The 14,908-nt window shown below is 38.1% G+C and overlaps 1 protein-coding gene across 4 annotated transcripts in view; it reads left to right on the plus strand.

Annotated features, from left to right (window-relative positions):
* Window positions 1-14,908, plus strand: part of ANO6 (anoctamin 6) — a 189,469-nt gene that overhangs the window by 125,976 nt on the left and 48,585 nt on the right. For all 4 annotated transcript variants that reach the window (XM_069489270.1, XM_069489272.1, XM_069489271.1 and 1 more), the window contains exon 8: window positions 5,127-5,261. In XM_069489270.1, the coding sequence (XP_069345371.1) occupies window positions 5,127-5,261 (135 nt within the window). The remainder of the gene's footprint in view (window positions 1-5,126; window positions 5,262-14,908) is intronic.

Below are 14,908 nucleotides of genomic sequence, written 5' to 3' on the forward strand. Positions count from 1 at the left end.
AGGATCCAAACAAGGTCCAGATGTTACAATTAGTATAATCTCTCAAATTTCTTCCACTCTGTGTTTCACTATATGTTTCTTGTTTTCCTTGCAGTTGTTGCAAGAATTCCTTGCATTCTCTATTTTGAACATTTTATTCTCCCCTGCAGTGTTGTTAAACATGTTTCTCTATATTTGCTTTAGCTAAGTAATATTTTTATTTGTGTACCTAATTTGATCCTCATCTAGAAGGTTGATCTGATTGAAGTTTGATTTTGTATAGGAATACTTGATATGTAGAGTTGAATACTTCTATGAGAAATTACATATTGTACAGTTGTCTCTCTTTTTTGTGGTGATAACAGCCATTAAACATTGCTTAGACTCATCATGTCGTAAGGGATTTCATTTCATTATTTCATTTGGTCATCCTTTTTAATTCCCTCCTCCTTCATTTTGATTAGCTGGATTACAATCATGAAGAGGCACTTTCATTAACTCTGATTACCTTGTAGAATAAGATTTTAAAAGAGGATGTTTGTACATATGTAAATATTTGAGGTTGACATTCATGTAAAGTTTCCATTTTATTTAATTTACTTTTATGTTAAACCTACAGCATCTGATGGCAGGGTGTTAGGTTTGAGGGTTCTTAATCATTCTTTATGTGTTTCTTTTTTCCCCTTTGGTAAAGAAAACAATTTCCCCAGTATTTTAAATGTATTTTGATAAGGGAAATACATTTAACTATCCCCTGTACCTGGTCCACATGTTCCTGCCCTTCATTGCTTCCCACTAGTAACCCCTTGAGCATGCAGGCTATTAAACCTTCATCTGTAATTCTCAGGGCTTGCCAGAAAGAAAAATGAGCTCTTTTCCAAAAAGCAAACCAAACAAACTGGAAAGAGCAACCTGTAGGAAACAGACTTTGACCAGGAAAAAAAAAAAAAGCTTCCCCCAAAACTCCCATTGTTACACTCAGAGTGACAAAAAAAAAACAAAAAAAAGCTATGATATCTACAAGATGAGGACATGACTCTACTAAAAAGGATCGTTGTGAGATAAAATCTAGCTCTTAGAAACTGATAATGTGATAAAACAGACCCCCCCCCCCCGTATAAGGTGTTAGAAAATGAAGTTCAAGAAATTATGCAGAGCATAGAACAAAAAATATGAAGAGAGAGAAAATAAAAGACAGAAAAGATAAAAATTAGAAGTTCAGTCCAGGAGGTATAAATAATAGGAGTATCAGAAACCAGAACAGAGAAAATGTAGGGAAGAAATCTGAGAAGTACGTCCAGAGAAGTAGCCGAAAAACTGTACTGAAGAGCTAACTAGCATGAGCCTCCAGATGGAAAGAGCCGCTGAGGACTCAGCCTAGAGCCACCGTGTCACCATAACATGACGTTTCAGAACACTGGCGACAAAGAGAAGGTCCTGCCACCCTCCAGAAAGCAAAATGGAAAGAAAATGATACGAAGGGCTGAGACTCAGAATAGGGCTGTACTTCTCAAAAACCACACCGCAAACTAGAGAACAATAGCTTCAGAGCTCTGAGGGAAGTAATTTTTTCCAACTTACAGTTCCATGTGTGGCCAAACTGTTAGGTGTGAGGAGTTTTCACAGTTGAGATGTGCAAGGTAATGGAGGAGGTGCTTCACCAAGAAAGAGGAGGACATGAGGTTTAGCAAACAGGGAATCCCAACGGAAGAGAAATGGGAAGAGAGCCCCTAGGCGACAGCTCTGTGGCAGGTCTGCAGAGTCAGTAAGCCAGGTTGGAGGAGGTCTGAAGGGATTTGTTCAAAGAGTTGAAATTGATAGACTGCCTCATGGTTTGAACGTACTGCGAAAGTTAGACGTCAGGGGTGAGTCTGGGGTTGAATTGCTGATAAGTATACACAGAAAACTAAGCAATGAACCATCAAGACAATTACTAACTCCAAGGAAAACAAAATATCGGGCAGGAAGGAAAAGGTAATCATAGCAGGTGACTTGATTCAGCTGTCATAATAATGGAAAGCAAGGGTATTGACCTAACCAAAAATTATAATGTCAAGAGAATGGGAACAGAGATGTGGATATATAGGTGAGACAGGGGGTTGAAAGCTTGTCATCCTCATCTTCCAGAGTAGAAAGTCGATAGGTGATACACAAAACTGAAAAATCAACGAGCAGCACTTCACGCAAACTATTTAGAGATATGGAAGTAAATATCCAAAGAATTGGCTATAAGAGTTGAAAGTGGCTGCTTCTGGGCAGCAGGAAACAGGAGAGGTGTTTGGGGCCTGCTCCTTTTTATAATCAGCCCTCTAGAGCTATTTGACTGTATAATGACTATGTACTTACAACTTTGATTAAAAAAAATCAAAGCTGACTTTTTTAAAAAAAAATTGACCGGGTGCAGTGGCTCATGCCTGTAATCCTAGCACTCTGGGAGGCCGAGGTAGGAGGATCACTCTAGGTCAGGAGTTCGAGACCAGCCTGAGCAAGAGCGAGACCCTGCCTCTACTAAAAATAGAAAGAAATTATCTGGCGAACTAAAAATATATATAGAAAAACTTAGCCGGGCATGGTGGCGCATGCCTGTAGTCCCAGCTACTCAGGAGGCTGAGGCAGAAGGATTGCTTGAGCCCAGGAGTTTGAGGTTGCTGTGAGCTAGGCTGATGCCACTGCACTCTAGCCTGGGCAACAGAGTGAGACTCTGTCTCAAAAAAAAAAAAAAAAAAAAAATTAACATTAGAAGTTGGGATGTTTTTGGCAGAGAGAGCCAGTGACCAGAGGAATCACGTGAACAGATCCTCATTATTCCCCCACCTTTCAGCAAGAACAAGGAGACAGGTTTCCATTTAAGAGTTGACATTTTTTGGGGCCGGGCGCAGTGGCTCACGCCTGTAATCCTAGCACTCTGGGAGGCCGAGGCGAGTGGATCGCTCAAGGTCAGGAGTTCGAGACCAGCCTGAGCAAGAGTGAGACCTCGTCTCTACTAAAAATAGAAAAAAATTATATGGACAACTAAAAATATATATAGAAAAATTAGCCGGGCACAGTGGCGCATGCCTGTAGTCCCAGCTACTCGGGAGGCTGAGGCAGTAGGATCGCTTAAGCCGAGGAGTCTGAGGTTGCTGTGAGCTAAGCTGACGCCACGGCACTCACTCTAGCCTGGGCGACAAAGTGAGACTCTGTCTCAAAAAAAAAAACAAACAAACAAAAAAAAAAGTTGACATTTTTTCTGACCTTGCCTACATTGTAACGGGGGTGCCTTAGAAAGCAATGAACTCCCTGTCCCTGTAAATATTCGAGCAGAGACTATCTGACCAGCTCTCTAAATGCAGCAGGATATTTTTACTGTTGGAGGTTGGACCAGGCAACTTCCAAGATTCTTTCCAATTTTAAAGATGGCATTTCCAGAATGGATGACTGAGAGCATATTCCAGAAAGCATAATAGAAAAGAGGCCAAGACGTCTCAAACCTGTTGCCAGGCTTTTTTTTCCCAGGCTCTGTCCCAAGCGTGCCATTTGCCTGCCATCCATAAGCCAGATAACAAAGCTCCAATCACGAGACAATGAGCACATGTGTTCCTCCCATGTCCTGTCTCGGCCCTTCCTTTTCCCTGTAGCTGTGGCCTGCGCCCAGCACTGTGAGCTATGGAGCTGGTCCAGCCCAGGGCGTGGCTGTGGGAAGTCTCCCGGGACTCCAGGTTGTGTTCAGAGTTGAGTCCCCACTAGGCTAAGCCCAAGGAGTCGGGCCAGGCTCCATACTGAGCATAAAGCCTCACATAGGCCTCAGGGCTGAGTAAATCTTCTGCAGGTCCACAGATCAATACTGAGGCAGTAAATAATCAGTCTAGGAAAATATTAGCAACCACAGTCACCTAAACAATCACTTCATTGTTTCCTTCTCATCCCTAAACCCTTTCTTTCTGCCAGCTGTATTTGGCCTCCCTTTCAGGAACAATTCTGGCACTGCTTCTTACTCAACTGGCCCTCTTCTAATCTTACCCACCTGGCCTCTTCCCTGTTAACCCCAGAACATACCAGTAATCAATTGTGAAAACTTACAAAAAATAGAAGTGCTAGATATAAGGAGTTTAGGGTAGTGGATTCCTCAATCGTATCTGTCTTGCATTCTCCCATTCTCATTTACAATGAGTTTTGCAAAAATTTTGGTCAGAGAGAGATTCCACTATAGTATTATTATTAGTTTTGTTTTTTTAATTATTACTACCGTTGACCTTTGAACAACACAGGGGTTTTGAAAACACATGTATAACTTTGACTCCCCAAAAACTTAACTACTAATAGCCTACCATTGACCAGAAGCCTTACCAATGACAGCCAATTATCACGTATTTTGCATGTTATATGTATTATATACTGTATTCTTACAGTGAAGTAAGCTACAGAAAAGAAAAATGTTAATTAAGAAAATCATAAAGGAGAAAAAATATATTTACTGTTCACTAAGTGGAAGTGGATCATCATATAAAGGTCTTCATCCTCATCGTCTTCACGTTGAATAGGTGGAGGAAGTGGAAGGGTTGGTCTTGCTGCCTCAGGGGTGGCCGAAGAGGTAGAAGGGAGGCAGGGGAGGAAGGCACACTCGGTGTAACTTCTATTGAAAAAAATACACGTGTGTATAAATGGACCCACGCAGTTCAAACCCATGTTTGTTCAAGGGTCAACCGTCTTTGTGATTTATGTTACGTTTCCTCCAAGGAAGCTCCCTAGTTAGGTAAAAGCAAGTAACTTCGAGCAGATTGTTCGTGTTCATTTGTTCCATGCATGTTAACAATAATCTTTTGGAGGTTGTGTAAAATAGTGCTATCTTTGTAAAGAATGATAGTGATGCTCTGTATTTGCCTCATAATTCAGCATTTTCCCCACCCTTACTCTGTTTTAAAACACTCTGCCTCAGCAGGCAAACCAGTGCTAGTGGTCAGGACTTCTATGATGTGCAATATAGTTTTTGTTTCCTCATAGCATTCAAGGTCTGCTGTGAGTTACAGGTATGTTTTAAGGATGAATTGAGTGAGAGGGTTAAGCCAAAAACCTCCTTTATTAAAAAGCAAAAATTAATATTAAGCTGAGAGGAGTCAGAGTGATTATTTTATTTGTTTCTTTTAAAAATAATTTCTTTCTTTCTTCAGAAAATATTACGGAGAGAAGATTGGAATCTACTTTGCTTGGCTGGGCTACTATACGCAGATGCTCCTCCTGGCAGCCATCGTGGGAGTGGCTTGCTTTCTCTATGGATATCTTAATCAAGATAACTGTACCTGGAGGTAACCCCTGTTTGTTCCTCGCTGCTACGCTGAAAAGTGGATTCGACATAAAATTATTTTCATGGTCTTAAACTGTTTTAGTAAAAGCCGACTCATCGCAGAACACTCATTGCTTTGGATGATATATCCTTTTGTTCTGAGTATAATAACTAAGTGAAATGGAAAAAATTTTTTCTTAGATAATCCAACCCAGTCTCTGACAGGAATATTACCCTTCGGAAACACTCCAATATTTTAAAACAATGTTTTGTTTGAAAAAGAAAGGAGGCCTGGAGGGAGGATTGCCCTTGAACTTTTGGCCCCCAGAGGAATGTTCTCTCAGCCCTGCAGATGTGGGCCAAGAGCAGCTCTGATTTCTTCAGGGTTTCAAAGGAAAACTAGGAAAACTGGTATTTTTTTTTTTTTCTTTTTTCTTTTAGAAATGATTTCTTAATATAAAGAAATGCATGTTTAAAGACTCAGGTAGACAATGCTTGGTTTGGTTTTTACTTTAAAAAAAAAACTAGTCCTTACAATGTTAAGGGGGGAAAAAAGTAACAGAGAATTACTTTGTGCTTGATGTTGAAATTCAAACACCAGCTGCACTGTCTAAAGGGACGTATGTGGGTGCCAGAGCACTCTGAATTTCACCATCGCTATTCTGAATTGTGTTATTATTCCTCTGCTTTTGGTGGTCTCAACCTCCAGAAGGGATGCAGCACTGAACCAGGCATTTTCTCTTGATCATCTGGCCCCTGTCCAGGTGTGACAGCCAGATCAAAATTTCTGGGCACCGGCAATGAGCTGATGACCAAATTTTTCAAGCCCCGAGCATATTAGCCTGCTCCCGAGGCAGGATGCTTACATGGCAGCCCTGATGTAAAGACATAATTACCCATTCTATTTAACAGAGGATTCTGAGCATTTTGTACCCATTATGGCTTTTTAGCTAGAAAGCTGCAGATGGTTTCTGAAGTACTTTCCCCTCTTCACTGAAAAAGAGTTTTGGGCCAGAGGCTGAATGTTGATGCCTTTCCCCTAAATTTGTCTTTGGCTTCTCCATTGTTTTGTATATTGTTCCCGACCAAAAAAAGAAAAAAAGGCATCTCAAAAATACATTTTCATGGTGCAAAAGCTGCATTTGTGTAACTTGTGGTTCTTCTCATTGTAACTCATTTTATGAAATCCCTGCGATAGTCACCCACATATTCCTACCGTTTCCCACAGATTAGTTTACAGAAAACTGAAGGAAGGTCTTGAAGAAATACTCCCTGTGCGCAAAACCACTTGGCTTTAATTATTTAATTATTAAATTATCTTTAAAATGTTTAGAATATATCAATTTTAAATATTTTCCACTTTATTATACATTAAACAGATTCATAAGAATAGAAATTATATTTAAGGTGTAAGGAATAATGATCCATCACCCACGTTAAGAAAAAAAAGTTACTGTTACCTTTGAAGTAACAGTACTTTGATCACATCTCCTCCACTTTGAAATAACAGCTGTACTAAATTTTGTGTTTATCATTTCTTTACATATATTGTATTTTTAATTACATATATTTGTAGCCCAACAAAATATATTTAATTTTGTGTTTTTGAAAATATGTATACATAAGTGGAGGATATTATAGGTATTTCTTCTTCTATAAAATGCCTGTTTAAAGCTTGTGCCTCTCTTTTTTTTTTTTTTTTTTTTATTTCATCTTATTGTTATGGGGGATACAGAATTGCAGGTTACATACGTTGCCCATGTACCGCCTTTCCCCCCAAGTCAGAGCTCCAGGCGTGTCTGTTCCCCAGGTAGTGCGCGTTGCACCCATCATGTAGGTATATATCCCTCCCTTCTCCACCCCCCCCTTCCCGAGTCAGCACCTTCAAGCGTTACCATTCCCCAAACGGTGCGCAATGCACTCATTGTGTAGGCATACCCCCATCCCCTCCCCCATGCCCCACCTCAGTCTGATATCCAATCGGTGTCGTTCCCAGATGTGTATTTAGGTGATGTTCAGGGAATCCAATTTTCTGGTGAGTACATGTGACGCTTGTTTTTCCATTCTTGGGATACTTCCTTAATATAATGGGCTCCAACTCTCTCCAGGAGAACCATAGAGATGTCGTATCTTCATTATTCCTTATAGCTGAGTAATATTCCATGGTCTACATATACCACAGCTTACTAATCCAATCATGTATTGATGGGCATTTGGGTGGTTCTCCCTTTTTAAATAGCAGCTTTATTGAGATATAATTTGTATACTCTAACATGCATTCCTTGAAAGTGTATAATTCAGATGTTTTGAGTTTTGAGTACATTGACAGAGTTGTGCCGCCATCACCACCATCTAATTTTAGAACATTTTCATTGCCTCCAAAAGAAACCAATGCCCATTAGCAGTCACTTTCTAACCCCCCTTTCCCTTAGCTCCTGGCAACCACTAATCTACTTTCTGTTTTTATGGATTTGCCTATTCCAGACACTTCATAAAAGTGGAAAAATACAGTATGAAGCCTTTTGTGACTGTCTTCTTTCACTTAGCATGTTGTTTTCTAGGTTTATCCATGTTGTAGCATGTATCAGTTCTTCATTCCTTTTTATAGCCAAGTAATATTCCATTGTATGTGTATACCACATTGTTCATCTGTTCATCAGCTGATGGACATTTGGGTTGTTTCTACTTTTTGGCCATTGGGAATAATTCTGCTATGAACATTCATGGACAAGTTTTTGTGGGGATATATGTTTCAGATCTCTTGAGAATATAACAAAGAATGGAATTGCTGGGATATATGGTAACTCTAGGTTTATCATTTTGAGGAACTGCCAAAGTACTTTCTGAATTGGCCGCCAGCAATGTATGAGGATTTCAGTTTCTCCACATCCTCATCAACACTTTTTTTTTAATATTAGCCATACTAGTTGGTATGAAGTAGTATGTCATTGCAGTTTTGATTTTTATTTCCCTAATGCCTACTGATGTTGAGCATCTTTTTATGTGTATATTTGTCATTTGTATAGTTCATTTAGAAAAACATCTGTTCAAATCCTTTGCTTATTATGTTGTCTTTTTATGGCTGTAAGTGTTCTTTATATATTTGGGATAGAAGTCCCTTAGTGGATATTGTCTTAGTCCATTTGTGCTATGACAGAATACCACAGACGGGGTAATTTGTAAAGCACAGACATTTATTTCTCACAGTTATGGAGACTGGAAGTCCAAGATCAAGGCTTCAGTATTTGATGTCTAGGGTGGGCTGCATGCTCTGGAGAGGAGGGATGCTGTGTCTACATGGTAGAAAACAGAAGGGCAGGAGGGGCAAACTCCCTTTATAAACCTCTTTTCTAGGGGCACCTGATCCCATTCACAAGCAAAGAGCTCCCAAGGCCTAATTACCTTTTAAAGGCTCCACCTCTTAATACTTTCACACTGACAACACCTGAATTTTGGAGGAGACACAGTCAAACCATAGCAGATGTATTGAAAATATTTTTTCTCATTCTTTGGATTGTTTTTTCCCTTTCTTAATGATATCTTTTGAAACAAAATAATTGTTAATTTTGATGGCACCCAAGTTACTTACTTTCTCATTTGTGCTTTTGGTGTCATATCTAAAAAAACAACATATAATCCAAAGTCATGAAGATTTTTTCAATGTTTATCTTCTAAGAGTTTAATAGTTTTAGGTCTGTGATTTAGTTTGAGTTAATTTTTATAAATGGTATGAGGTAGGGGCCCAACTCTATCATTTCCCACATCTGTATCGAGGTGCACCGTTTTGAAGAGACTGTTCTTTTGCTGTGGATTATCATGGTGCCCTTACTGAAAATCAGTTGAGGCCGGGCGTGGTGGCTCATGCCTGTAATCCCAGCACTCTGGGAGGCCGAGACGGGCAGATTGTTTGAGCTCAGGAGTTTGAGACCAGCCTGAGCAAGAGTGAGACCCTGTCTCTACTAAAAATAGAAAGAAAGTATATGGACAGCTAAAAATATATATAGAAAAAATTAGTCGGGCATGGTGGTGCATGCCTGTAGTCCCAGCTACTCGGGAGGCTGAGGCAGGAGGATTGCTTGAGCCCAGGAGTTTGAGGTTGCTGTGAGCTAGGCTGATGCCATGGCACTCTAGCCCGGGCAACAGAGTGAGACTCTGTCTCAAAACAAACAAACAAAAACATCAGTTGACCATAAGTGTAAGTTTGCTTACTTGCAATTCTTTTCCATTGATCTACATGTCTGTACTGTATGCAAGTACCACACCGTATTGATTACTGTAGCTTTATATTAATAGTGAGTTTAGAAACTGGAAACTTGTTCTTCTTTTTTGAGATTGTTTTAGCTATCCTGGGTCCCTTGCATTTCCATATGAATTTTAGGATCAGATTGTCTGTTGCTGCAAAACATCCAGCTGGGATTTTGATAGGAATTGTGTTGACTCCAAAGGTCAGTTTGGACGGTATTGATATCTTAACAGTATTAAGTCTTCTAATCCATGAACATGGGTTGTCTTTCCATTTCTTTAGGTCTTTTTTAGTTTCTATCAACAATATTTTGTAGTTTTTAGTATATAGGTCCTATACTTCTTTTTTTAATGTTTATTCAAAGTGTTTTATTCTTTTTAATGGTATTATAAATGAAATCGTTTCCTCAATTTTTGGATTATTTATTGCTAGTGTATAGAAATATAATTGTTTTTTGTATATTGAATTTTTTTGTACTGCAACCTGGCTGAACTGGCTTATTTGCTCTATAGTTTTTTGGTAGATTCCTTAGGATTTTTATGTACAATGTCATGCCATCTGTGAATAGAAGTGGTTTTATTTCTTCCTTCCCATTCTGGAGGCCGTTTATTTATTTTTGTTGCCTAGTTGTCCTGACTAGATCCTCTAGTACAATGTTGATCTTATGAGGAAAGCATTCGGTCTTTCACCATTAAGTATGATTTTTGCTATGGAGTTTTCATTAATGCTCTTTATCAAGTTGGGAAAATTTTCTTCTATTCCTATTTATTGAGTGTTTTTATTATGAAAGGATGTTGGATTTTACAAGATGCTCTTTATTGACTTTATCCTGTGTGTGATTTTTGTTCATTATTCTATAAATATGGTGTACTATATGGATTGATTTGTTTTGTTGTTGAATCACACTTGCATTCCTGGATACATCCTACTTTATCATGGTGTATAATACTTTTTATATGTTGCTGGATCTTGTTTGCTAGTGTTTTCTTGAGGATTTTAGTATCCGTATTCATAAGAGATAATGAGTCTGTAGTTTTCTCATGTTGTCTTTGTTTGGTTTTGGTATCAGTGTAATACTAGTCCCATAGAATGAGTTGAGAAGTATTTCCTTCTCTTTAATTTTAGAAGAGTTTATGAAGCATTGGTGTTAATTCTTCTCTAATGGTTGATAGAATTCACCAGTGAAGGCATCTGGGCCTGGGATTTTCTTTGCAGGAATTTTTCCTACCAGTTCAGTCTCTCTGTTTGTTACAGGTTTATTCAGGTTTTCTGTTTCTTCTTAAGTCAGCTTCAGTAGTTCATGTCTTTCTAGAAATTTATCTGTTGTGTATTGGCAACACTAATGTCCCCCTTTTCATTTCTGATTTTAATAATTTGAGTTTTCTCTCCTTTTTTCTTAATGGTTCTAGCTAAAAGTTTGCCAATTGCATTGATCTTTTCAAAGAACCAAATTTGTTTTGTTGATTTTCTGTTTTTCTATTCTTTATTTGATTTAGTCTACTTTTTGCCTTTTGATTGGAGTGTTTAGTTCATTTACTTTAATTATTCATAAAGTAGGAGTTGCATGTGCCATTTTGCTGTTTGTTTTCCATTTTTTTTTTTTGTCTTTTGTTTCACTGTTTCTCCAATAACACTTTTTTTGTGTGTTAAATATTTCTAGTGTACCATTTTAATTCCAGTGCTGCTATTGTCCTATTTTTTTTTATGGTTGCCCTGGGTTTTTTTTAAACAATCTAGTCTGGATTAATGCAAATTTAATTTCAATAGTATACAAAAACTTTACTTTGGTATATTCCATTCCTTCTCCCTTCCTTTGTGCTATTATTGTCATGCAAATTACAACTTTATGCATTATAAACCCATAAACACAGTTTTATAACTGTTGCTTTGTGCAAGTTATCTTTTAAATCAAATAGAATAGTTACATACGAAAATATATTCATACTATTTTTTTTATATTTACCTTTGTAGTCACATCTACTAGTGCTTTTTATTTCTTTAGGTGGATTTGAGTTACTCTCAAGTGTGTATGTAAGCCTGAAGGACTCTCCTTAGTATAGGTTAAGTATCTATACAATGAATATTCTCTTTGAACATAATGTCAACACTCAAAAAGTTTCAAATTTTGGATTTCAGGCTTTTGGATTAGAACATTCAACTTGTATTTTTAGTAGAGCAGGTGTCTGCTAGCAACAGATTCTTTCAGATTTTGTTTACCTGGGGATGTCTTAATATCTCCATTTTTGGGTTTTTTTGTTTGTTTGTTTGTTTGTTTTTATTTTTTATTTTTCTCTGCAACAACTGAAGGAAAATATCTCCATTTTTGAAAGTTGGTTTTACTGAATATAGAATAGTTGTCTTGCTTTCAGCACTTTGAATATATCATCCCACTGCCTCTGCCCTCTGTAGTTTCTGATAAGAAGTCAATTATAAATCTTACTGAGGACATGTTTGTATGTGATGAGTCACTTTTTACTTTCTGCTGTTGTGATTCTTTGCCATAACTCTTTGTCTTTGTCTTTCGACACTTTCAGTATGATGTTAGGTTTGGATCTCTTTGAGTTTATACTACTTGGAATTTGTTGAGCTTCCTGGATGTGCAGATTAGTGTTTTCATCAAATTTGTGATGTTTTCAGCCATTCATTCTTCAAATATTTTTTCTGTTTCTTTCTCTCCTTTTCTTCCGGGACTTCTATAATGTATATGTTGGTATGTTTGATGGTGTTCCACTAATCTCTGAGGCTGTGTTCATTAGTCTTCATTCCTTTTACTTTCCATTTCTCAGACTGGATAATCTTAATAGATCTAGCTTTAAGTTTGCCAATTCTTTTGCCATTTCCTATCTGCAGAGGGAGGCCCTCTAGTGCATTTTTTCATTTCAGTTATTGTATTTTGCTTCTCTAGAATTTCTAATTGGTTCTTTTTAATAATTTCTATCTCTTTATTGATATTCTCAATATGGTGAGACATTATTCACATACTATCCTTTTTTTTTTTTTTTTTTTTTTTTTTTTTTGAGACAGAGTCTCATTCTGTTGCCCGGGCTAGAATGCCGTGGCGTCAGCCTAGCTCACAGCAACCTCAAACTCCTGGGCTCAAGCGATCCCTGCCTCAGCCTCCCGAGTAGCTGGGACTACAGGCATGTGCCACCATGCCCGGCTAATTTTTTCTATGTATTTTTAGTTGGCCTGCTAATTTTTCTATTTTTTAGTAAAGACGGGGTCTTGTTCTTGCTCAGGCTGGTCTCGAACTCCTGACCTCGAGAGATTCACCTGCCTCGGCCTCCCAGAGTGCTAGGATTACAGGCATGAGCCACCATGCCTGGCCTGTCCTTTAATTCTTTAGATATGGTTTCCTTTAGTTCATGAAATATGTATAATTGCTAATTTAAAGTCTTTGTCTAATAAGTGCAATATCTGGGTGTCCTCAGGAACAGTTTTTATTGACTGCTTTTCCCCCCTGTATTAGGGCCATACTTTTCTGTTTCTTGGTGTATCTAGGGATCTTATGTTGAGAAATGGACATTTTAAATATTATAATTTAGCATAAATGGAAATCAGATTTTCCCTTCTTCAGGGTTTGTTGTTGCTTGTGTTTGCAGTTGTCACTGCTGCTGCTGCTGCTCTTTGCTCAGTTACTTTCCTGAACTAATTCTGTAAAATCTATATTCTTTGTCATGTGTGGCCTGGCCACTGAAGTCTGTGTTCAGTAAGTTGGGGGTTATGAGCTAATGATTGAATTAGCTAGTGATTTCATTTAATGCCTGATACCAGTAATTTTCTTTTTTCTGCCTTTGCCATGTGTCTCTGTGTGAGTGTGTGGGGGGAATGTATTTAGCACCCCAGCAGGAAGTTCTCAGCTCTTCCTTAGCCTTTTCTTCTTGTTTATACAAAACCTCAAGGTCAGTGAGAGGTGAGGCATTAAGGTGTTCTCAGGTCTTTCCTGGCCATCTGCACTATCCTACACATGCACATGGCCTTCTACAAGCTCAGGAATGTATTGGAGATTTTTAAGGCCCCTGTGGACATCTCATTTCCTAATTTTTTCTTTTAAGTCTTTTGGTTAACCTCTTGTTAACCTCTACTGGTATCACTGCCTCTGGCAGCTACAATGTTAAATAATTCCTGCCAGTTGCTTTCAACAGATGCTTTGGTGAGAGGACTGTTTGCATAGTATGAGCTTTGAGTGTGAGGTTAAAAAATGACAAATCCTGAGCATAGAGCTTTTCCAAGGAGCTAGATAGTCCTTTAATTTTGTCTTTTAACGCCATTCTCACTTTTAAAACATCTTAAATGTATCAATATTTTTCTTTATGGTTTGTGCTTTTTAATTTTTTATTTATGGAATTTCTCCTTACTCTGAGGCTATCTAGATATTTCTTTTCCTGATAAGTTGGTACTGTTGGCATTTTCACTTTCCACCTGGAATTGATTTGCATATGGTACAATTAGGGGTTCAATTTTATGTTTTTCCATATGAATAGCCTGTTGTACCAGCCTCATTTATTGATATTCTCACCTTACTAATTTGCATGTCCAGCTCTGTCAGAAGTCTGTTTTTGAATAGGCAAAGGTCTGTTTCTAAACTCTTTATTTTGTTCTGTTGGTCAGTTTTTTTTAACCTATGCCATAATGCCTTATTCTTCAAGTGTTTTGACTGTTCCAAGCCTTTGTTCTCCCATTGAATTTATAGCTCAAACGGGAGAGAACTGACATCTTTAAATACTGATTCTTCCAAATTATGAATATGATAGTGTAGGTCTTCTTTACTGTCTTTCAGAAAAGTTCTATAATTTTTCTCCATGTAAATCTTAACATATCTTAAATCAGATTTATTCATAGAAATATTACTTTTAAGCTATTGAAAATGGTATTTTTAAAGAATTATTTCCTAATTGTTATAGGTGGTTGAGGACACAATTTCTTTTTGCGTTCCTGTGTATATTTTGTATATTGATTTTGTGTCCGGCAAACTTTACTAAACTCATTAATTCTAATAATTTATCTTTTAGGTCCTGTTGAGTCATCTGCAGAATCATGTAATCTGCCAGTAATAACAGTTTTCTTTCTTCCTAGCCAATCCTCATGGATTTATTTTTCTTTCTTTTTTTTGAGACAGAGTCTCACTTTGTTGCCCGGGCTAGAGTGCCGTGGCGTCAGCCTTGCTCACAGCAACCTCAAACTCCTGGGCTCAAGCGATCCTCCTACCTCAGCCTCCCTAGTAGCTGGCACTACAGGCATGTGCCACTATGCCCGGCTAATTTTTTCTATATGTATTTTTAGTTGTCCAGCTAATTTCTTTCTATTTTTAGTAGAGATGGGATCTCGCTCTTGCTCAGGCTGGTCTCGAACTCCTGAGCTCAAATGATCCACCCACCTCAGCCTTCCAGAGTGCTAGGATTATAGGTGTGAGCCACCACGCCCAG

The sequence above is a fragment of the Eulemur rufifrons genome, chromosome 16 (genome assembly GCF_041146395.1).
Source record: "Eulemur rufifrons isolate Redbay chromosome 16, OSU_ERuf_1, whole genome shotgun sequence".
Taxonomy (NCBI): Eukaryota; Metazoa; Chordata; class Mammalia; order Primates; family Lemuridae; genus Eulemur; species Eulemur rufifrons.